We start from the raw sequence: 24218 nt of genomic DNA, 5'->3' as shown, positions 1-24218 counted from the left end.
GACGACTGACACCGAGGGCAGTACCGCTTCCTCCCGTGCCTCTCACGGGATGGAAGTGTCCCCTTTGAAACGACCGGGTACTCGGCGGCGGATGCTACTGGCAAGAGCGATTTCCCGACTTTTTTTTCTTTTTTTGCTGAAAAATTCTCTCTTAATATCGAAGCGAGCTTATATCGGATCGCGATCGAGTACATACCCGAACGCTCCGTGCCGGACGAGCCCAGGCCAGCGGAGTCTTCGAGCTCCTCGTCTTCTTCCCAGTGCATCGCAGTGAGCCGTAACATCACAGGAGCAAATAACAGCGAAGCGTACACGCTGCACAATAGAGCACTTACAATGCCTGCCATTGTAGTCCCTTCCGTGGCGCAATTAATTTACACTACATTTTTCAACGCCACAACGGCTGTTCAAATCCACTTCATGCGACTTTTTTTTTTTTTTTTTTCTGAAATCTTTCTTTACACTTCATAACGTTATAGAATAAATTACCAACACATACCCTGGGGTGTGTTCCCCTTTAGGCTGAATTATGTGATGTCTTTTCATTCTAAATAACAGTAAATCCAGCCGTGGCCAGAGCCGGGAGGCGACATCAAACGATTGGCTATGACAGCGGTTACACTATGCAATTACCTTCACCGTAATCATTTCCTGCATTCAGTGAGCGTGTGTTACCTTTAGGTTGCATTCAGAGACACTTCTCCAACAGCAATCGCAGTTTCACTCGCTGAGAGACAACCAGTGAGGACAAAGAGGAGGGTGCGGGCCCCTACCCGTTGAGAGATCGGAATTACGCGGCTGTGAGAGACGCCGCAGTGGACGGCTCCGGAAATTTCGACCACTTGGGATTTTTTAAACTGCACTGACAACGCACAGTGCACGGGCGCCTTTATTATTCGCCTCCACTGAAAAGCGGCCGCCGTGGGCGGGATTCGATCCCGCATCCTTGGGCACAGTAGTCGAGCGCCGTAACCCCTGCGTCAACGTGGCGGGGCGAGTCAGACATGTCCGTCGCTATTTGAAAGCTACCAATGCACGTTGAAGACTTGACTTGCAGGTCTTCGACAGAAGTCATTCTCGTTGCGGGGACCATTGCAACCATATATGAATTTCCTTATCGCTACTAGAACTGCTGAAACTGTGCTCTGGATTACAAAATGGCGCCAGTGATGCCTCCCGAATACCACCTATAGGGACTTGAGCGCAACGGTGGCAACTGTTCAAAGCGCCGATTTGACTAGCAACAGCTCAGACATACCGGAGTTGGACACGGATCATCGGACTAATGGCCCAACGCGAGAGACAATCTGTCGGCAATGCACTCTTTACTATGTATTTTGTTATTTATTTTCAGTGTTGCTTCATAAATTTTCCTACAATAATGTTATTCTTTATGTTGCCTATCGAAATCTATTACCATGGGAGGTCCCACCTGCGGTCTTGTACCATGGGACCTCTCGCTGTATATTCTTGTACGTTGTTTTTTTATTCAAAAATAAACTTTTCAACTTCAACGCGCGTAGTCTTTCACGTCGCACTCGGCTGATGGCATTTCTGCTCATCGTCACAGTACATCCAAGAAAAGATTTTGGAAATACAAAACGTAATTTATACCTATATACTTTTTTACGCAAGCCAGTCATTAAGAGCATCACAGAGGGAATTCAGTGGCCAGGAACGACACTTGCACATGGCTGTAACATGCAACACAAAGGTACCAGAACAGCTGTCTTTTTAACTCACAATTATGGAAGCGACAGAACAGCACCAACAAACGGTACGGGAGACAGTCAACCACATGCGGATGTATAACAATGTTTCATCGCGCCGATTTTCACTACCTTTCGCGTAGTCTGTCATTAATGCATTGATACAACGCGCTGTATCGGCTACGTGACAGTGGAATTTTGCGGATAACACGGCTGCGGTAATTCACGAACTTATTTCGGTGCTTCCTTTCAGAGGCTTGCTTTCTTCTTTCCTGGCTGACTTCCTTCGCAGCCTCCCCCCCGCCCCATCCTCCTAATTTGTTCTTTGCTCAAAACGTACAAGTGCGGACATATGTAAACGGAGCACGCTTTTTCTTTAAAATTAAATTCACGCCTTCTGCACTGAAGATCAGAAAGCAATGTTTGTCCAAATGAAAGGGCGCTCGTGTCTACTACCGGTTCGGACATACCATGACTGTCAGTTTCTATTATGCAAGGCGTAAAAAATTTTATAAGGAAATAGCGTGCTCCGTTTACTTTTGCCCGCACCGGTACGTCCGTTGCGAGCATTTGCAAAGCGCAAGCTTCGGTATTTAACATTTTCACTTGCGCGTCAAAGCCGGTCTGCAGTTGTATACGCCCACAACACCTGCCGACATTCCCGCGCGTTTCGGCTTCACTAACTTCGAGCCTAAAACCCTCCGGGAGCGCATATGTTTGTCTCTCCAACTATTCCTGTTGCCGCCGTTCTCTCCGCAGTCATGAAAGCACGCGCAACCTTCTACGGGCAGCTGAAGTGAAAGCCGGCTTCTGAAAAGCTAGAAATTCGGCGCAGCCGATGTAACGACCGCCTGTTAGTTCGCGTGTGCAGCCGTCCATGCTGCCGCCGGTTTTCCTCTTTCAAAAGCTGCACACTGATGCAGTAACGCGATCTGGGAAGTCTTGATGCGCCCTTTAAAACAAGCTTCCCCCCCGACTCGCATCTTCAACAGCGCGCGTTACAACGGCTTCACGCTTCGAAACATACGCGCATAGCACGCGTGATCCACACTAACTCAGATGTCTATAGTCAGGCACCTTCACAAGCGCGGATTCCGAAGATCGACCATGAGATCATGGACTCAATGGATTTTTCAGCACAGATTATAATATAGGTTCAGGAGTGTCCCCCGCCGCAACCCAAAATTGCTTTAATTAGACCCTAAAGTTTTTTTTCTTTTTTTTTTTTTTTTTTTGCAACCATATCTGCAGTGGCATACAAAACTTGCTGCATTCTCCCGGACGTAGTTTAATCCACAGTTTTCTCGTCCTTCATTCAATCCCTCCTGTTTCCAAGTGACTTTGGGCGTGTTTTAAGCTCTTTGGGCGTGTTTCAAGCTGGGGCGACCAGGGACAGAAGTTGACCGCGCATTCAACACCCGAGGCTACACTTTAAAAGAAAGGAATCCAGTTTATATTAAGCATCGTTCAGTCAAAATGCACTTCTCAGGGAACAAAGGCAGTGGCTACGGCATGAACTCGTATCTGGACGCAGCATCTACAACCCAGGATATAGTGCAAGCTCAACAGGGCTACTTAAGCATGTATTTACTTTTTTAAGTTGGTCGATCCGCGGCCATTGGCTGAAAGCCTCATTTCGAGAGCCGAAAAAATATACAGCTGAAGTTTCAGTGTCGAATAGGTCCGCCAAAGGAAAGCTGTAAGCCGCCAATACGCGACTAAAGTGGCCGGCACAGCGTATAACGCGTCGATTGCACAGTTGCTCTGAAAGAAGCGCACGCCAACGTCAATTGAATACGCGAGATGGAACCACTCTTTCTTTTTTTTTTTTGTTATATGAAAGTTCGACAAACTAATTAAGCAACATCAGCGTTACCAATGTCGTACGCATAAGGATGGTAATTTATCGAGGACTGCAAAAACCTGAGCTGAAAATTTTTCATTTTTCCGATGAATAACTTCCGCGAAAACTCGCATGATTGCCTTCAACCTTCAGGTCCTGTGCAATTTTAGGGTGCGAGAGAGAGAGAGAAAGCACTTTATTTGCACCCGTCAGAGAGTATGGATGATCGGGTGAGACGCAGCTCCCCCTTTCACCGTCTATCTCCCCCCTAAACGTCGGCCGGAATCAGCTGGTTTCTGGCGGCGGCCTGGGCTCGGCGGATGACTTGTTTTGGGGATTGTTCTTCCTGGCTGTGAAGGGAGGATTCCCATGACTCTCTATTTCCATGTATCCCCATTTAGCGCTGTGTAATTTCTTCAATGACAATTTCTTTGCGGATGGCCCCCTATCGCGATTATGGGTTTTGGTAGCCCAGTTTCCGAAGGATGCTACTGCTCGTTTTGCTACCAGCTATACGCTCCCCGGCTTCTCACACGCCGTCGGCGTGAGGTCATGGCTACAGCACATCCGAGGCAAATCGCGCTCTATAGTGTGACATATTGGGCTGTGAGTTTCGCCTCACACATTTTATCTATAGGGTGTTTGACACTCCTAGGTTGAGGATCATCTCGGTTGACGTGCACGCTAGTAAACCAAAGGCTGTTTTGACACCTCTCCTGATGAGGATGTCTACCTTGTCTCTCTCCGCTTTAGTTGTCTTTAAGTACGGGATAGCGTACTTAAAGACAACGGCGTACGGGATACGGGATAATAATGAAAGAGTGGACAAGCCTAAGTAGGTGCGCCTCCTTCATCCCAGCGTCTCTGTTTGCTATCCTTTTGAGTAGCCTGCAAGTTTGGTTGGTCGTGGCTTCTAGTCTGTTCATCGTTTCTGTATTCATTCCATTTTGTTGCATCCACATCCCAGTATCCTGATCTTGTCCACCCTTGTGACCGGGATGTTGTTGATCATGGAGCTGCTGCTTGCTCATGATTAGCATCTACGATTTTTCCGCAGAGCATTTTAGCCCTATGGGTCTCAGATAGCTTTCCATTTCCCAGATTGCCCTTTGTAGGGTGTCTTCTATCTGGCCATCACTTCCCCTCTGTCAACCGCGCGGTTACGCTGTCATCTTGCTTTCGCACTACACAGCATATTTCGCCTGAGACTCTCCGCAATCACTTAAAATGTGGTTTTTGATACGGAAGATAAAGATCTTGGGCTTGGCGTTGCCAGTGGTAACAGTGCATCACAATACAACCAAGACGTGCTAACCGGCAGGCTGGTTGACTGGTATTGAATAGTCAACTTTTTAACTATTACTGTTAGGCTCATTATTTTCGTAAAGCTTGCACCCCACCGCAAGTGATATTCTTATGTTTTTCTTTTCCGGAATTATGAAAACACCTCTCTGGTCGGCACTGCATGCAGCACGACTAATAATTTTCCGCGGGCAAGCACGCTAACCGATGCGCCGCTGTGCGACGCTTGGTTGCACTTTCATCCGAATCAGACCCCCCCCCCCGCCCCCTCAAATTCTCTACAAGGAATGGGGCAGGTGTGCGTGTTCTCTTTCTTGGTCTAAGCCATTCCTCCCAGGGCATGCATCACCAACTCACCCAAACCTTTAGACCAGGCCGCGGAAAGTCAGGACCACTTCCGTCCCGTCTAATTCTCCCAAGCGGGGGCGAAAGGAGGAAAGAAAAAGCTGGGAGGAGGACTTCTCCCTCGCGCGTAAATTTTCCCCTCGCACTGACGGCGCCGCCGACAGCGCTGCGTGGCTTGCTCCGTCCTCGCGTGAACCGCTGTAGCCGTTACGACTCCGCTCGTTTTGAATTAGAACAGTCGTTTGCTTCGGTCGTCGGCGTAGCCTAGCGCTGTGAATTCTCTGCGTGTTGGCTTATCGGCCAAAGTCGCGATTTTTCGTCGCGGTTCTTTTACTCTGTGCATCTCATTCCTGCTGGCTCTTCGCCCCTTCGTGTGACGAGAGACTTGTCTGCGTGCACCTCCAGTTCCGTGGACCCATCTCGTCTGTTGATTGTGCTGGCCATTACAGTCGGCGATACCCGCTGTGTTTCGTGTTGTTGAACTTGTTACCTTCATGTACTGTGGAGAGACGTGCGTTTCGAAGAAGACGGTTCTTCCAGGAAGGGTATTGTAATTTTTAATCATGCATTTTGGTTATGTATAGCACAGTGACATGTGATTACTTGCATCAAATACCAAACACCAAACTAGGTAACTAGAACGCAGGTATTTGCTCATGTTTCTACATTGATTTGATGGTATGGAATGCGTAGGATGAATATGTGCATCATTTATTTAATTTCATATCAACTGTACACATGCTGACAGAAGTAGTGCCGGCAAACTGGGTTCTTTTGTAGTGATAAAGCAAGCATGCAAGATTACAATGTTAGCGCAGAACACATAACACTACTGTAAACTGTTAGCTATGTAAAGTGCGTGTGTGTGAGGGATACCTTGTCGCATCTTTTCATTTTCTGTTTCACGTGCACTTAATAAAAATGGGAAACGATATCTGCTGTTCTCTGTGCTATTTCTATACTGCGGTCGGGTACGCTCGCGAGCGAGCGCCCCACCCTCGAGAGCGCTATGCTTGTGGTTTTTCTTTCCATCACACTGTTCCTGCTGCGAGCCGGTCGCGCCGCGGCAGAACGATGATGCGGTAGAAAATCCACGGGCAGAGCGTTTTCCCGGGCACGGGCGCACGCGAGCGCGCGACCCGTGCTGCTTGAAGCAACCTACCGACACCCCTTTCAGCGCACCGTTTTTTTGGACCAGTCCGCTATACGGCCTCCCCCGTCAAGTCCATTTTTTACGCGCCCCCTCCCGCTATAATCCTATAATGGGGAGTTTGGCGCTAGCGTCTGTAATTCGTGGCCGCTGGGAGGTATAGGGAGTTTCACACCCCTGTTTAGACTGCCCCAAATTCACCGCGCTACAGCTGCTGAGAGAGGCATTTTGTAAACACCAAAAAATAAAAGAATTGAACATGACTTACGGCGGGCTACGAGCCTCTCAATATTACTTAACTAGCATCCTAGTCTCATAGTTAGCGCGTCTTGGCTGTCCTGTTATGGCGACCTGAGCCAGTCATAATGACGCGCACAACATGGTTCTGCTCCTACCGCATTCTTACGCCTTGGTCGGCAAGTGCATAGGAGCACATAGGCCCACATCGCCCTTAACCTTTCGTAGTGCTAAAAAAAATCTTGTGAAACGAATAGCTATTTCACTTTGGCAATCCAGACCTGCGGTAATTACCTGCACTAAAAAGACATCACCCTTGTGCAGAGCATTCGATCGGCGCACTTCCCTGCATAAAAATCGACACCTCGTCGCAGTTTCTGCTTTTTAGAGGCAACACTTGTACGGAAGTAGAACCATACAGATCTGCGAAGAAGGTGAACGCGAAGGCTTTGTCCGGAAACACCGTAAGGCTGCTTTCTAATTTCAGTTTTTATATCGAGATAATCACAGCCCGAGCGCAACACACTAGGGTTGACGCAGGTTGTACACCCGTACCGCTTGCAACGCCTCGTAAACCTACCTCAACCAGTGTTCCCTTCCGAGAATGTTGAAGGTCACTTCAGTATTCTGCGCATTAAATTTTCACGCCCACCGTTCTGCTTTGCCGGTCTAGACCTTAGAATCGCCGATAACTGAGGTGTTTTCGGTTATTAACCGCAGCATTCTATTAACATGCAGCAAAGAATACGTCGTCATCAATCGGTTGAGGGAGCCATCAGTGACACCAACGGCACTTTGGAATCCACTGCCATCAATGCAGCAGCCTCCGATTTCACAGAATGCAAACTCCTTAACAGTGAAACAGTGCACGGAATGAATATTGTGAGCCTTCTGTGGACCTTCTTTCATTTGTACATGGCATGATCTTCTTTTTTCATTTGTACATACCATCATCATCGTTCCGCGGCGCCGGCTCCGGCGCGCGCCTGGGTTCGTGATCGGATTAAAACGCTAGACAAGGCTTCGCTGTCCTTGCCGTCACGACCTCGCCGTCTCGACCTAGCCTTCTTTTACAATATGCTGATTAGCAAGTTGGTGCACGAGTGCGCCGGCTGCCCTTCCACATATCGCTAGTGAACTAGGAGCTTCCTCTCCAAGCAGCGCAGTTGAGTATTGCTATCGCCTGCACACTATGTTTAAAGAAGCTGCGATTTACCAGCCCTTACTCTCTCTCTCTCTCTCTCTCTCTCTCTCTCTCTCTCTCTCTCTCTCTCTCTCTCTCTCTCATTTTTCAGTGGTTTTCTCATTCCACTCGTTCCCACGGGGCCTCACAGTGTTTCTGACGGCACAGTTCCCTCTAATTCTTCCGAGCCGTGCTCGTACTAGCATTATTTAAATTTCAAACTCCGAGTTTGCTACGCTATGCGATTAAAATATTTTTCGCTATTTTTCAAGCGATAGGTTCGAGGGTCTCGTCCAGCCGAAAACACGGCGTTGATCCGTCGCGCAAATTTCGATTGGTCGACAGGGTTATGACGTCACAGCAACATGGCGGCAAGTTTCATAACACCCCGCAACGCTCCAGCGAAACGTGACGCTACGCACTGAACGAAAGTGATTAAACCAGCATACGTAACGCCATTAATAATAATAATAAAAAAATCCGTTAGTGCCAAACTATGTAGCTTCAATAAATGATTTAATTTCGCTTAGTGAAAAAACTGCGATCTTAGCTTGCAGGCGGGATGCGAACCCACAATCATTCGTTTGAAAGCCAGAAAGGATACCAACTATAGGCCACGCAAGTCGACTGATCTATATACGCGCTTGAGAACAAGCGGGGTCTGTGCGTATTTCGTGTGGCCATTCCCGTAAAGGGGTACCTCATGACTTCACGCAGTATGTAATTAATTAGACATCACCACAGGCCGCTGCCACAGCACGCGATTAATGGACCCTTGATACATCGCGCCTCGGGACACGGCTGTATCTGCGCCCAATGTTAACAGTTTAACATCCGCGAAAAGATGCGCCAACGACTCAATATTTACCGCCTTTTTTTTTTTTTCATTTAGTAACGGGCGAAAAAAAAAACGCGGGCGGGGGGGGGGGGGGGGGGTTAGGGGACGCAGGGACAGCAAAATCGCATCAGAGTTTGTACTTCATCAACGCTTTGTAGCAAGTTAAACTTCTCCATATGAAATAACACTGGTTATCCGAGGAACGTCATTGTTTTTGTTTGTTTTCTTCCGTCTTATACTTCGGATTTTGGTTCGCTGGTTCGTTTTTATTTCTTCGAAAACACTTCTTTTTTTTTTTTTTTTTACAGAAATAAAGTTTTCACCACCACCACCCTTCTGCAACACCATCGTTTATTTTTCATATATATACATTTTTTTTTTCTTCGTGTTTCACTTTTTTCTTTCATTTTATGCCCTTGTGCTTGCGGAGGCTTGTCGTACGTGCTCGCGTCTTTTATTCACCGCTTGACCACTTGGTCGCTTCGCTGCTGCAATACTCTTGGCCCCGCATACGCTCCCCCCCCCCCCCCCCCCCCCCTCACTCTTGGCGCCTATGGCTGCTTACTGCACCCAGATACCCAAACACGGGAATCTGAACTGAGCTTCTTTAGCGTTCCGCGCGCCGCGTATAAAAATAAAAAAAAAAGGGGGGGGGGGGGGGGGCTTAAAAACTTTGAAGCGGCACGCGCGTTGTCGTCTGCCTCGTTTTTGTCCGCGCTGCGCAGCATACTAGACTATTTTTCTTCGTTCCACGGCCGGCGTATCCGTTTCGAGCTCTGCCAGATTACGGAGCCAGTAAACAAGACTGATTACCAAATGGGCTGTCTGGTCGTCTCGTGTGCATATGTCTGTTACCCGATCAGGGCCCTGGGCAGTGGCCAAGCACGCGCAGCGACTCCGGCCACGACCAACCGACGAAGAACTGCCCTTCGGGAAGGAGTTTCGAACGCAAACATCTTCACAGAGGGGGTCAACTTCGGGCTCCCAAACGTGTGTCCAGTATCCCCCTCCCCGTGTGGAAATTTTTGCAGCATGGACGGCCCGTGCCATAACTAAAAATACACTACGAAAAAGCCATCCCCTCCGCACGGGCGTTACTATACGCGAGGTAGCGTGCACATGATGCTTCGCAATGGTCTGGCATTCGAGGCCGGTCGTGCACCCTCATCTAGCTCTCACGAACAGTTCAGTTTTGGGACGCACGCAAGGTTTTGGCGCAGGCGATTCGGGAGACGCGTGCATCGGTCTGCGAGCGGTGCAGCGCTTCCCCCAGCACTGTTTCATTCAAAGCGATAACCCAGAAAAAAAAAAAATGCTAAAAACCGCGACACATCCTCGCAAGACACTCGCTCATCAGCCCGTGACCAAACCTTCGCGTGCCGCCCGAAACCTTCGGAGAGAGCGATGGCACGTTTCCCCGTGCCCACCCCGCGTCTCAACAGCCACGTCAGCTGCCACCGAAGCTGCACGTGACGTCCGTGGCGAAATGTAAACTGTCCGCCGGCACTGCAACTGCTGTGCTAAATTGCATTTTTTTTAAATAATTATTTCCTCACATCACTGGCGCGAAAATGACAACACAAAAAGAAAACGCTGCTTTCAGCCACGCAACACCCGTTGGCGACTGCCGAGTCCAATTTTATTCAGATTTTTCTCAAAAACGAGCCCATGTAAGCGGCGATCGTGCAACGCGTCAACATAGATAGGCATCTGCTATTCATTTACAATGAAAGTATAGTGCAGCGGAGTGGAAAGGCTGATTTCTATACGGAGTTATTTCACACATCGACCAGATAACTAAGTGTCCTTGGCTTCAGGAAGACACAGTAAGTTATAGTATATTGGCGCAATATGCGCTCGAAATGTATACGATATTTTTCATCCGCGGTCAAGTTTCTTCTGGTGATCCCTGTGCGACGCGGATTCTGCGGCTGTCCGACGACCTCCGCATCACCGGAGTTACCGCAAAGGAAAGAAGTTGTTTTTTTCTCGGCGTTCACTTTTTCTGTGATTCGTATACCATAGATCCATTTAGCCATTTCGTAACAAATGACAGCAGAATGGTTACAAGTAAAATAAAAGAAACTACTTGCCGCTTTCAACTCCGTTCAGCACGGCCTCGTTCTTTTCCGAACTTCTATTTTAGCTCGATAGTTTAGATCGATATCTCGAGGATGAAACAACAAACAGCCCCCCGTTCTTATCTTGGCCGCACATCTGTCGCGTGGCCTTCACTTACTGTTCCCTTGAGCCGCGACGCTCACACTTACCCAATGTTACCCACCGCCGCTATTACCCTGTGTCCAGCGGTAATTTCAATTTCTTTTTTAAACGACGTCTCTACTTCTGGTGACGTTTTTGCAGTGCTTTCACATTATTCTAGAAAAACAAAACAGCGCACTCTCGGCACGCGGACAAAGTGCGCCGTGGTATTTTCTTAGGATGAACTACCAACTAGCCCGTTCTTCCACCCGTTGACGTTATTTTTGTCTACCTTATGGTCTTGGTAGAAGGTTTGCTACTTTTCTAGCTTTTTTTTTTTTTTTTTAAGTTCAGGACTTGACTACCCTGCCTGAAAGTGTGAACATAGGTACAGCCGAGCAGCTCCCTGGTCGCAGCAGCCTTCGCGACTAGCAAGCTCACTGCGCGCGACACCGGTATGCGGCGTTTATTTTAACGGTGGGCCTAGCCTAGATTGCCGGCACCTCTATTAAACTAAGTACAGTCGCGGAAAGTTGACCTTTTCTTCTGTACAATGGCCATCCGAAATTTGGTCGACCTACATGCGGCGTGTAATTGGTAACTTTGGACCAGTGGCGGGTAGCATGCGCCATATATGCTCCCGGCAAGACAAGCGGGGTAGTTAATTCACGAAGCACGAGAGCAACTTGCAGGGCGTGCGTGCGGGCCAGGACTCGAAACTACGAGCCCGTGCAGATTGGTTTGGCAACGGGCCGCACCCGAATGGAAAGCGGTGTGGAGTGCCGTTTCGTTTCCGATCCCTGGGAAGCCGTGCTGGTCAGCTCGGACCCGAAGATTCAACTACGGGCCATCGAGCGGGCTAATAAGGTCGCCGCCAGCCATGGACTAGCGGCCATCTAGTACGTCTCTCCTTAGACCTGCTTTAGCGACGAAATAAATGTTTTACAATCCAATTCCGATCCCTGCTGACACGCGTTCACAATCTACTGCTTTAAGTAGCTCTATCCGGTTAATTCGAAAACCCTTCGAACATTTGTCGCGGTCCCATTGACTTCGAAAGAACGATGTTGCACTCTTTGTTACGAGCAGAAGAAAAAAAAAGAAAGGTGCAAACAAAAAGTACCTCGAAGTGTGGTCTCCGCGAACACCGTTTTAAAAGTACTTTCATTCGCCCGTCCTTCTAGTAAGTAGCACCCTTTTGCTTTTTACATTCTTTCGAGGATATGACACAACTTGTCGAAATCAGTTTTTGAATTAACATATTCCCTCTATAATGCGCGCTACCAAGCCAGTTCTCTTAGTCTGCCTGGCATACCATTTTGTACAGCGTCTTTATGACCTAACAGAGGGAAGCAACTCGCTTAACCAGGGGCTGCATTTTCTAACTTTTCATTTACAGGATCCTTTTGGAAGCACTGTTTTTTTTTTGTTTGTTTGTTTGTTTGTTTGTTTGTTTTAAGACCAGACGTGAGAGCTTCCTTTTGCCTACTACAGGCCACTAGGTCTGCGGCCTTCCCACGGTTTCAGTTTCGTTCAGCACGTTTGCGCATGCGCACATCAAGCATCGTCCTTTTGCATGAAATGTTTCTCACCTCACAGCCTGCCAGTAAACCCAGTGGAGCTCTACCAACCACTTGCCCTGCTACAAGGTCTCCAACTCAACGGCTGTTGCCACTGCTTAAGGCTGCAGCTGAACTGTATCCCCGACACACTGGAAGATTTCGTGTTGCTCAGGTAGCATTCCACTGGCACGTGGCATCAAAATAACCTACAAAGGGCTACTCAAAGTCACTAGCTTCGAGGAACCTCTGTAAATAAACGAGTTTGCAAACTGTTCTAGTTGAACTCAAAAACAAATGTGAATGAGCTCAGAGAACTCACACCATTCGATACATTCAGCCAGTCAATTCAGTTAAATGCTTGCTCCCATTTCAGGACCAGCAGTGAAAAAAAAAACAATGATAATCTACATGCAATAATTAAAAAAAAAAACATTTCTCTACATGCAATGATTAAAAAAAAGAAAACATTTCTCGCATTACAGCTTTGTTTACTGAAAGGCTATCGGTACTACAAGCTGCCAGAGATGGCAGCACACAGCACTGTTGTGCATGTTGTCAGACTGCACACAGATGTCGTAATACAAAAATTGATATATGACTGTTTTGTTTTTTTTTGCATTCGTTGATTTCTTGTTGGAGTTGAATCCTCATCTAGAGCAAAATTAACTAACGGTGAAGTAGTTCTTGAAAATTGAGTTACTGCTTGTAAATGACTGCAAAAAATATATTAAAGTAAGTACCTGGCAGCATTCCATTCACAATTCACTGACATTAACACTTTCAGCCTCTGACTACCCATGCTATCACCAGCAAATGACATTTTTGCAGAGTGGATAAAATCTCAGTGTACTGAACCTTGTACTCTTTGAATGAAGTTAATTCATAGATGTTTAAGAGGCACTAGCCTCTCCAGGAAGCACACCTCAGTAGTAACTAAGTACATATGGGCGCCACCTGCTACGCAGGTGCAGCCAACAGGAAGGTATACTGGGGAAAAGGAATGCAGTCAGCAGCGGCACACTGCGTTAGTGATTGTGCGATGCAATGCATTTGTCATGGTGGTGCGCACAGTGTGTAAACACTAATGCACCTACATAAAGTCCATCACTGTTCCTCCATGTCAAGTTACTACACTTTTCACGCCAAACATCTTAAAAAAAAAGGGGGAAAAAAAAAAAGAAAAAGCTCCCTGGCTAAACTTGTGATGTCTGTCTAGCAAAGCAGTTTTCAACAAATACTGCAGCTACAACAAGTATGTCACTATACCACGTGACCTCTCTTCCAGTATATGTGGCGCCAGCGCCTCTGTAGCTTCTCGCTACAACCCAAGATTGCATGCACTAAATGCTGCATAGCAACCGTTCTGTGCCAGTGCACAAGGCAGATAAGTGACCCACTCACCATCATCCGCAGGCAGCAGGTTGTGAAGTGCGGCTTCCTCCTAAAAAAGAAAGGACAAGCAAGCTCAGCAGGTTGGCCTGATAAGTGGCTATACAGGAAGCCAAGCAAAGGTCTTATCTTCAGCCATGTAAAGTACTGCAGGCAGGAAGTGAAGTGGACACTATGCAACCATGTGCATGCCAAATTAAAGAACAAATGGCACTGTTACCCATTTCATCTCGAAATGGTGAGATGATTGAGCCGCTATCTAATTTACTTTTCGGTAATCAAGTCTGGCACCCCTGGAAACCAAAAAATATGCTTGGTTAAGAATAGCAAAATGAAACAGGGTGACACATGGCACAAGGCATTTTTATTTACTCAAGGTGAGGTAAAAGACTCATCTGCCAACTAGTCTACCTCAGGGCACCAGGCCAGGGGAACCTTGCACCAACTGTATCCCTATGGAGTGTCTATGGCACTGTGAACTGCATCCCGCACCGCGCGTGTGCAAGGCAGACGCTCAACTACTATGCAAATGCTGTGCACTGTGCTCTAGAGTAGAAGCCTCAAACCTACCAAGTTTATTTCTTGACTATAGTTCAACATTTGTGTGAAATGCCAGGCATCCAAATGCAGTAGGACAGTTCCAAATCAACAAAATCCCACACATTTGCGCAATGAAACAGGCACATGCAGCCAAACATGAGGAAATGTTTTAAAAGCTGCCATTAACCCTTCATATGACAAGTATTCAGCAAAATTATTGCGAATGTGTGGACATTATTTATTATAATGTCTGCTCATACCCAATAAAAAGCAACATATTTCCAAAGAAAACGTTCAAAGTGACATCATTTTACATGAGAAAAGTAGCTGAGTGTACCATCTTAAAACCAATAGTGTGACCAAGGAATTGACCATCCAACCTCTAATAATTCTTAACTAGTCATCAGTCATTCAGAGAGTTGCCCGGGGCAAGCAATCTTGGCAAGCTGGTTGGCACGAAGTATCATGAAGTCAACAGTACAAAAATGGTTCAGAAGAAAGAATACGAAACAAGACATAACAAGTGGCTGCGATCCCAGTCGACAAGAACTGCTAGCAACAGTAAGGTCACCATGATCTCATTATGCAGACCAAATTAAGCAGGTGCTCAGCTTGGATATACCTTCATAGCCAGGATCAGAATGACCCCTCCTGGGCACACATACCAATTTCAATCCCAATAGGGACTGCCCCCTCAAAGTTCAATAGATGTGCTGCTCAGTTGCTCAGCAGACTAGCAATGGGCCAGCTGTGAACACATCCACACTGCAAGCCAAAAATCACTCATTCTAGTGACTCTGCTTCTCGCTGTACAGCCTTTGACGCTGCAGACAGAGATAAAGCATTGATAGTCTCAAAGGCAGCTCAGTTCAGAAGCTGGCATTGATGACACCAAAGCAACTTGGCTATCTATACACTTGGATAACAATACTTTTGTCCTTAAATATAGCAAGTGCATCACACCTTGTTCTTGGTGCAAGATAGTTTTAGTTGCTCGTGCTCCATAAGAACCCAACACACAAGTTGCATAGCAGCTGTACTGGAAAACCAGAGACCACAAGTTTTCTTTCGTCTAATAAGCAAAATTATATTTCCTGGAAACTTTATATAATGATGACTTCGTCAGCAAATATGATGTTCAATTTGAGTGCACAGGTCATTTTTTTCGAACATTCAGTTCATAAAACTAAAATAAGATTTCTTTATAGCCTACTGACACGAATAGTGTGACTAGGCTCCCATCCCTTTTGTTGCTTCAGCCAAACACTACACTTGTCTTAGTGTCATAAAATTCTGCAGTTAAAAGCCGCCACCATCTAATATGCACATTAGCAAAATACATCAGTACCCCAGCGAACTCGCTTGCTTGGCCTTAAAAGAATTCAAGTTGAAATATTCTCGCAAAGGGGAGGCTTACCAAAACGCATTGCTAGGCTAGTTTGTAAACAAGTAATTGAGCGCTACATAAGAAAAGAAGCATGAGGGCCATGCACATGCCTGACATGTAACTTGACACAAGAAGATAAACGAGGCAGAGAAAGGCCGTGCTTGTCACTAGTGCAGATGGCATTCCTCCAGGCACAGCTGGCAGAAAAAGTTTGCAGGATGTGTGTGCTCAGAAACAAATTTTGTGTGATGATTCCTCACGACTCAGGCACCTGGCATGAATACCAGCTGTAGAAGCATGCATGTTCTCTCATACCTGTAGCCATTTCAGGCAAATGGACAGCACAATGGTGCTAAGACTGTTTTTTTTTTCTCTACACACCTAAATTTTGTAAATTTTTTTATGCATGTGCCACCTTACAAACATGCAGGCTACGCACAGGCTTCCCCACTCATGCTCTCTCCTCACATATATCCCCTCGCTTGATGAACTGGGGCTTTTTCAATGACGTTCCTTTCTTCCAGCCTGCAATGCCCATACAAGTGAAGCCCTGCAGAGAACTAGCAACTGTGTTACGCAATGCAGTGTCCGTATGCAATTAAGGAAGAGAAGCCTCTGCTACTGCCAACCTACATGGCAACAGCACGTGCACTGCCAACAAAGCAAGCAAGACAAAAAGCTGTCAGCTGCCTGGCACAGAGCGTCAAGCTTGTAAACAATGCAAACTTGCACGGAGAAAACAACCAAGCCAACAGTGCATTCATGCTCTCTCCTCATATATATCTCCTCGCTTGATGAACTGGGGCTTTCAAGTCTGTCTGGTTTCCTTCACTGAACCAACACACTGAAGTTGATGCAACTCTTAAGAACTTTAAACCTAAAGCAGGAGCCATCAAAGCAGAATGTGGTCACCTTAAAGAACCTCATCAGAGTGCCAAGGCTTGCCTCCTTGCCCCAATTCTGAATTTATAAAGAGTTATTGCATATTTTGAAAGTAACAAACTGATTACTGATTGCGGCTTCCTCGAACGGCTGTTGACAAATGCTATAACCACCACAGTTCACACATGGCTTCATCGTGCAGCATCACACACACTGGCCCCGAGATCTGCAGTAGCTAGTGCAAACTAAATCATAAACAAAATGAGAAAAGCCTCAGGAAAAAACTTGTGCTGACAGACGAATACAGCTAACGGCACTTTATTCCCCGCATTCTTAAGAAAGCCAGCAAAGTTCTCAATTTTTTTGTGAAATCGGCCTCTAAATCTTCACGCAACTGCTCTCTACAAACAACAAAAAGTACCCGAGGTGAGAAATTGGACTTAAATATAACTGGCCCTGTAATAAGCAAGCACCTCTTAAGTAGAAAATATAGCCCTTGTTCGTTAGAGTTATTCAACCACAACATGAGCAAATGCATCCATTCTCGAGTGGCTGATGTTATCACCAACAGCCAGGTCAGCTCATAGCAAGGCCTCCCATGTTACCTTCTATTGACTCTGCTTTGCACCAACTGCCTCAGCTCATTTCACCTTTCCACCTCCCTTGTTACTACTCATTAATCCAACAGATCCTTTACCCCATCCCTCTGAAGCCCATTTCTTCCTTGTAATTCTCACTGGGGTATCAGTAACTCCCTTTTGTTCACTAATCCATGCAGCTCTCTTTTTGCTGCTGAATCCATACTGAAGACAAACTACACCTGGTGGCACCTAACACCCATTACATTGTCCAAAGGCATAAACACACAAACGCCAGATCATTTTACTGTCACTCATATAAGGTCAATAAAGAAGTGAAATGTACTTCCAACCTACAAAAACATTTATATAACATCACAATAATAATTAGGGAAGAAAATTCAAGGACAAGTCATTTGGCCTGTGATGCTGACCATGTTAGAAAGGCACACCCTAAGCAGATTATTTTTTATGTTACGTGCACTAGAACAATTGCAGTAGCTGCATTCCATCCTTGAGCACTGAGGTAGTGAATTAAGCAAAGCAGACAAGGCAAAGGGAGCAAGGATAAGAGGAACACAGAAGCTCCCGTCTGTCTCATCCCTGCTCTCCTCACATTTCATATTTTGCTGAAATCACCAGTTTTGATTAACCACTCTAATTGCAGTGTATGCAGCATAAGAAAAATCTGAACACGCTCCTCTTCCACTGCAACGTGAACTCATGCATAACACTGCGGCAAGATTAAAAAAAGGAATAACAAGACAATTCCAGAATGAAAATACAATTTTCCGGCCAAAGGTACCACACAGGCAATGGCAGACACAATAATGAAGAAACATCAACTAACTACAAGTCTGATTCCCTTCACTGAACAGTGAAGTTGATGCAACTTTTAAGAACTTTAAATCTAAAGCAGAAGCCATCACAGCAGATTGTGGCTGCCTTAGAGAACCTCATCAGAATGCCAAGGCTTGCCTCCTTGCTCCAATTCTGAATTTATACAGTGTTATTGCATATTTTGAAAGTAAACTGATAACTCATGGTCCCTTACACAAGCAAAGTGCATCAAAAAAAAAAAAAAACAAGAGAGACAAATGTAATAGAGAGAGTCAATAAACAAATGTGATTAGAGAGGGTGCCAAGATAAGTGGCCACAGCCGGCACAACACAGGACGTGAATGGGACAAGACTCTGTTCTGCACCGGGGCTGACAATGTAGAATGAGGCATGAAAAAATTAACCAGTTAGATACCCAACACAAGACTAGAGTTTACCTGCAAGGTTCCCATAAATAACAGCCTGAAGTTCCTAGACAGAATGAGGTATGGCTACTGAAAGCTCATCAAGCAAGAGGCACATGGATACACCCTGTTGGGAGCAAGTACTAAAACATTTTTGCAGCTACAGAGTGCACTGAAATTTTTGTGTGCAGATAGTGCAGCTGGAAAACAGTTGCCTGGCACCATTGCTTTTGTCAGAAGCAGAAAAACTGCTAAGAGTATCCGTTTAAGGAAAAGATTGAAGAAATGTGAAAAATGAACATAGGATACGTTTTATATTAACATATGTGCATGCTGTTTCACAGTTAAAGAGAAACTGGGAGCATGTAGCTGCTACTTTTCGAGAACTGTTGCTATCAAGGACCATTGCGAACAGGCAGCCCCAAAGGCTTGCACGAGAAGAGCAGCCGGCCTTGCTTATAGCACATGTTCCTTCTGCTGATTCTGTCCAGCTGTAAGCAGTAGCACTTCGGAAAGCCCAGTGGCCACATGCTCCCAGTTTCCCTTAAGTGTGACACATCCTGTACAGACAAACTTTCACACAAATGGAAAAAGAAGTTCCCCAGAGGCATCACGTGGAAATCATTTTTTTTAGCACAAAAACAAAACTATTAAAATTTACGTGAAAGTGAAGGGCAATGACAAGCATAAGCATGAGACATCATCAAGTGCCAGGCATTTAAAACAAGTTTGTTGCTCACTATGAAACAGCAGTATATATGATACCCATATCATGTGACCATCCCAATGGAGGCCAGGTGGGCCTTAATAAAGGCTTAAAGAGCCCAAGAGGAACTGCACTCTGATGAATGTGAAAGACAGTATAGCAGCCCATTGTGTCAGATGTTAATGCATGCTTTGGTCTGAGATAAACTCCATGTAGGATTGTGTGCCCACTTGTCAGATAAGACAAGGCACCGTGTGATTGCGGGAACCGAGATTACATGAAAAAGTAGTGAGAGCACAGGTGCTGTGCTGGGAATTGTATGTATACCTGTCCATGCCAGGCAAGAAAAAGGGCTATTTAACACCTTTGCCTTGCCCATTCAAAAAGAAAAAGACAAAACAAGTTGATATAACAACTGCACTGAAATATAGAAATGGAAAACTGGCCTATTTTAAATGGGTACAATTGCAACGGGTCAAAGTTTCATACCTGGCTAGCATGTCTGACAATAAGCAAACAGCATGCCAGTAAATACCAACAAAATAACGAAGGTCTGCACTTGACTACGTGCGGAGAAATCTGCTTTCAGTGAGCATTCTCCTTCCCCCTTATTCGACAGTTATAAAGCAGCAGTAAAAGGTAGTATGATATTACAGCATACACAATATGAACAAGCAGTTTGCGTACCGAACCAGCATTAACCCGACAAGCAATAATGAACACTGCGAAGAATATGAAAAGGCTGCTTTTAGTAAATACTTTCACCTTTTGTGCTTTTCCGCGCCAAAGCTTGCATTTAGCTGATTTAATATATGAATATTTCAAGTTCTTGGCACACTTTCACGCACCGATATAGTTTTGTAAGCCGCTTTAGTACTCTTGCTGCCATTGAAACGAGGCCAGGAAACAAATCCGAGTCCTGAGCAGCGGAACGGCATAGGCACACAACCGCTGCGGCGGTTCTGTGCCTACGCGATATCCCGCTGTTCAGTGTGAATGCCTTATCAAGCGAAGCTGCGCGTCGCTTTACGAGATGCGTAAAGCAATGACAGCCGTTTCCCAACGAATTCGTCACTATTCGCACAAAAGTAAGCACTTCGCTTGAGGCTCAGAGCGAAGTTACGTAATGCTCGCAGAGAAAGGCGTCGGCAAAAAGAAAAGGAGGACGAAATAGTGCCGGGCAGAGCCTCAACGTCCCGTAAGACTGACACAAACACTGATTTCACCGTGCTCAGAGGCGAAAAAAATTGCGCCAGCAAGCAGTACGACAGGAAGCGATTTTCGGGCCTGCCTTCCTTGGTCGCAAGGCAGATCTCGCAATCGCCCGCTGCATACGACCTTACTTTTCGTCATGCAATACGCTTACCGCATATAGACACTCCATCGCGAGAAGAGATGACCGTTGACGTGATGCCGGCTGTTAATGCTTTACGCCGACGACCCTCACTCACTCTACTTGGCGCGTCAACAACGCTGCCGCTGACACAAATCGCATCTACTGCACTCCTTGCGCCGCTACCGCCGGTGCTATGCGCCCGTCTGCGCCTGGAAACAGTCGAAGCATAAAGCCGCGGAAGGGCGCTGCAAGCAGCCATAATGGCGGGAAGTATGAATTGGTTCCCTACCAAATTCGAAATATGTTGGCTTGGAGCATAGCACACCTGTCAAAGAAATGTTCTCGTCAGTGCTTTGCTTGCGTGCGATGAGTATCGCTGTCACGCAACACTAGGGCGCATGCAAACGATGGTAGCGAGCGACAGGACGAGAGAAATTTGAACTTTATAAAACCTCACATAAGGGCCGGGTATGGAATGCAGTTAGTAATTCACTGGCAAATCCCAAACCTCTTGAACTGTTATCCTGACATATTTTATCTACTTGAACAATCATCCTCCTTGTTAACATTAAAAAAATAATAATAAGATGTACTTTTTGGAACACACGTGACTATTTTTTTTCTTTTTTAAAAAAAATACACAGCGCAACAAACATAGGACAAGCGAGTGACTATTTGTTTTCTATTTCCGTTGTGTAATACCACTTGCTGTTGACACTGTTACCTTGATGTATGTTAAAGATTGCATTTTATGTGTTTTGCTCCTGGTTTGTGTTTGTATTACATTCTGACATATGACTGACTATTTTGCGCTGCTCTGTGCCTGCTACGTTGTGTTGCACATGCGAATTGTGGTGCCGAAGGCCCAGTCAGGTGACTTGTACGTCACCTTTAGCCTCGGTCCTACGGCAAAAACTGTATTTTGCTATGAACTGCAATAAATCAAATCAAACAGATATTCGCTTTCGCATGGTGCCTGGGCCTTGCAGACTTTCTCATAATCTGCCACCTTGATCTGCTTGCAACTTAGGCAAGCTGCCAGTAGTCGTTTGCGAGTCTGCACCGATATCTGGAGCGCTGGGGATCGAATGCCTGTAGTCAGCACAACCCGCATCTTAACCGTGCAGCGGATCCGTCCGATATACGTGGTAATCCGAACAAAATATTATGCTAGCTCTTCTGTACCGGCGAACAGGGCAAATATGCTGTTAATCATCAACAATTTTTTTTTTTTAGATTCTACCTCACACTCATGACAGAAGGCGACAGTGGCCACAGTCCTCCGAGGCGAAGACGTGTTTCACCACAATGTATGGGAGAGCAACTGGAAAGCTGGATGCGTTAACGATCCGCCTCCAGGAAAACGGCGATTATGCATGTTTATATGGGGGAAGACAAAGCAAGTTCTTAGCCCGTATCTCAGTATTTTGGCGACAATTCGTATACATAGGATTTGAACTCCCGCGGCTTCGAGGTTTAACAGCTCCACTCAGCAGCGTACGCAACTCAGGTGCACGACGCGACTTACCGTCGTGCGAACCGCGCTTAATTATTGCGATCATGCGAATTTGAATTTGTTCTTTTACAACCAGTATATGGACGCTAACGCCGTCGCACGTAGGATACCAAGCCAAACCTACCAGAAAATTTGTGAGTGATACGTCAGAGATTGAAATACACTGGTGGAACCAGTACGACGTGGCGGAGGGAAAATACATATACCGGGCTCATATCAGGCGTGCCTTAGCCACAGCTTTTGTGATGACGCAACTGGTATTTGAAGGCCGCGCCATAAACGACTTCAGATTATTCGCACTGAGAAGCCGGAGAAGTGAACGTTGTTTGCCGCCATGATGCCTGGATTATTTCTTCTCGCAAAGATCGACGACAGCTTCGCCCATTCGTATGCCAGCCGCAACAAAACACTGGACCTATAAAGCATTAAAACGTTTGTTGCCAGATGAAAAGTAATGGACACAGGCAGCTATTATACTTTCGAGAAGGCGCCCACCACCCCTCGTCTCCCCTTGGCACCTTCATTTGAGCCCCTCGTCGTTGGGTGTTTTCTACGTAGTTTAATTATATCATTATGAGGAACGATCGCACATAAATCATGGCTGCTCCAATTCTCCCTCCTCCCTCCTTTATACAGCCTCACTACAGTATTTTGGCGCCGTTCCTGTTTTCAGCCTTGAGTGATCATGAAATAGCCGAGTCTACTCTGGTCTCCCTACAGCAAGGAACTTTACGCCTCAACTCGCTCCTCCCAGCTACAGAAGGACCGAAGGACCGCAGACGAGATGTCCTCCCATCCATACTTACAGCTTCGTGCTCTGAGAATTTTGATGATGCTAGTTGGAATCAATATGATCTTGACTAGGGATCTTGATGACGTTGATTGTTAAGGCTATAGACCTTTTCATTGGGCGAGGAGGAGGTGAAAACACCTCCTCTCTGAACTGTTGCAAACCTGTTCCGCTGCCACTTCCACCGTAATGACGTTAGGCGTACACATCAGCCCAGCAAGCACTAAGGAGACGCCCAGGGGGCGGGCCCTCGTTGCCAAGGTCTATAGTGAGTTCAAGAAGATTAACATGACCTCAGATGCAATTGTTCTGCCTTCTATGCCCCCCTCACTATTCCTGGGGCCACGACGGCACTTCCTAAACACGATCAAAACTCCGCACTCTGCCCCAAACGCTTGGATGGCCTCAGAAAGACAGCGCGTGCCGAAAGGCCGGAGGCGAAAATATGCTGCAGCTGACACACTCATCGGTGCCTTCCATGCAGCGCCCTCGAAGAATATACTGTCGCATTTTGGTGGAGGTGCGGGGAGAGGATGATATCTCGACTGTCTCCGCTGTCCTCCGTCACATCCGCACATAACAACGCCCCAGTGTTGAAGGCTGGTCGATGTGACAAACGTCGCCAGCGTTGACGAGCATGTCTCCGCGGACATTCCTTGATTATCCGGCAAATCATCAGTGGAGAGCTCCTCCAGCTCGATTCCCACAGCCGTCACAGCTCAGTGTCCTCCCGCCCATCTTTTCCGTGCGAACCGGCCTACATTCTGCAATGGCAGCCTGAGTTTTCTTCCCCGACCACCTGCGGCTGCGTTTCGTTGGAGGCGAAACGAAGAGGCGTCCGTGTGCTGTGCGTTGCCAGTACACGTTAAAGATCCCCAAGTGGTCGAACGTACTCCGTAGCTCTCCACTACGGCTCCTATTTCTCCCTTTCTACTTTCATTTCCACCTTCCTCCCTTCCATTACACCGCGGTTCAGGTGTTCACGGAAGCAAGTGTGACAGATACTGCGCCTTTCCCTTCCTGTAAACCAATTATGATTGCTATTATTATTATTATTATTATTATTATTATTATTATTATTATTATTATTATTATTATTATTATTATTATTATTATTATTATTATTATTATTATTATTATTATTATTATTATTATTATTATTATCACACGGCACACTCTGCCTCTTCCAACGAATGGTCGCGGCAATATTTCGCAAGCTCTGTTTTTTCTAGGCATCCCGCGAAGACCTATATGCGACCACCCAAGTTTACATATCAGCACGACCCTGGCTATTATCGGCACCTTGGCATCGAGTCCTTTCAGGTCACCAACCCCTTCTCCGCCATACTACCGTCTGTTACCCGTCCACCATCACAATATGACCGACCAGCGCACCCAGACACGACCAGTGATCAACCAGTTCACTCCCCTCGCTATTGGCCGCTTCCTCCACACGGCCAGTTTCAGCCCGATGGCGTA

At 46.4% G+C, this 24218-nt stretch overlaps 1 protein-coding gene across 1 annotated transcript in view; it reads right to left on the bottom strand.

Annotated features, from left to right (window-relative positions):
• LOC146183230 (glycerophosphocholine phosphodiesterase GPCPD1-like) overlaps nucleotides 1–20637 on the bottom strand; it is a 97628-nt gene extending 76991 nt beyond the window's left edge. The window contains exons 1-2 of the mRNA XM_084609093.1: nucleotides 20464–20637; nucleotides 13773–13812 (exon numbers count right to left, since the gene is read on the bottom strand). Of these exons, the coding sequence (XP_084465219.1) occupies nucleotides 13773–13812; nucleotides 20464–20481 (58 nt within the window). The 5' untranslated portion in view covers nucleotides 20482–20637. The remainder of the gene's footprint in view (nucleotides 1–13772; nucleotides 13813–20463) is intronic.
• Nucleotides 20638–24218: the final 3581 nt, after the last annotated feature.

Source organism: Amblyomma maculatum, chromosome 7 (genome assembly GCF_055883805.1).
Source record: "Amblyomma maculatum isolate TAMU_Amacu chromosome 7, ASM5588380v1, whole genome shotgun sequence".
In the NCBI taxonomy this organism is placed as follows: Eukaryota; Metazoa; Arthropoda; class Arachnida; order Ixodida; family Ixodidae; genus Amblyomma; species Amblyomma maculatum.
Note: the sequence above shows the minus strand (reverse complement) of the source record. Positions and strands in the feature narration are given on the sequence as shown.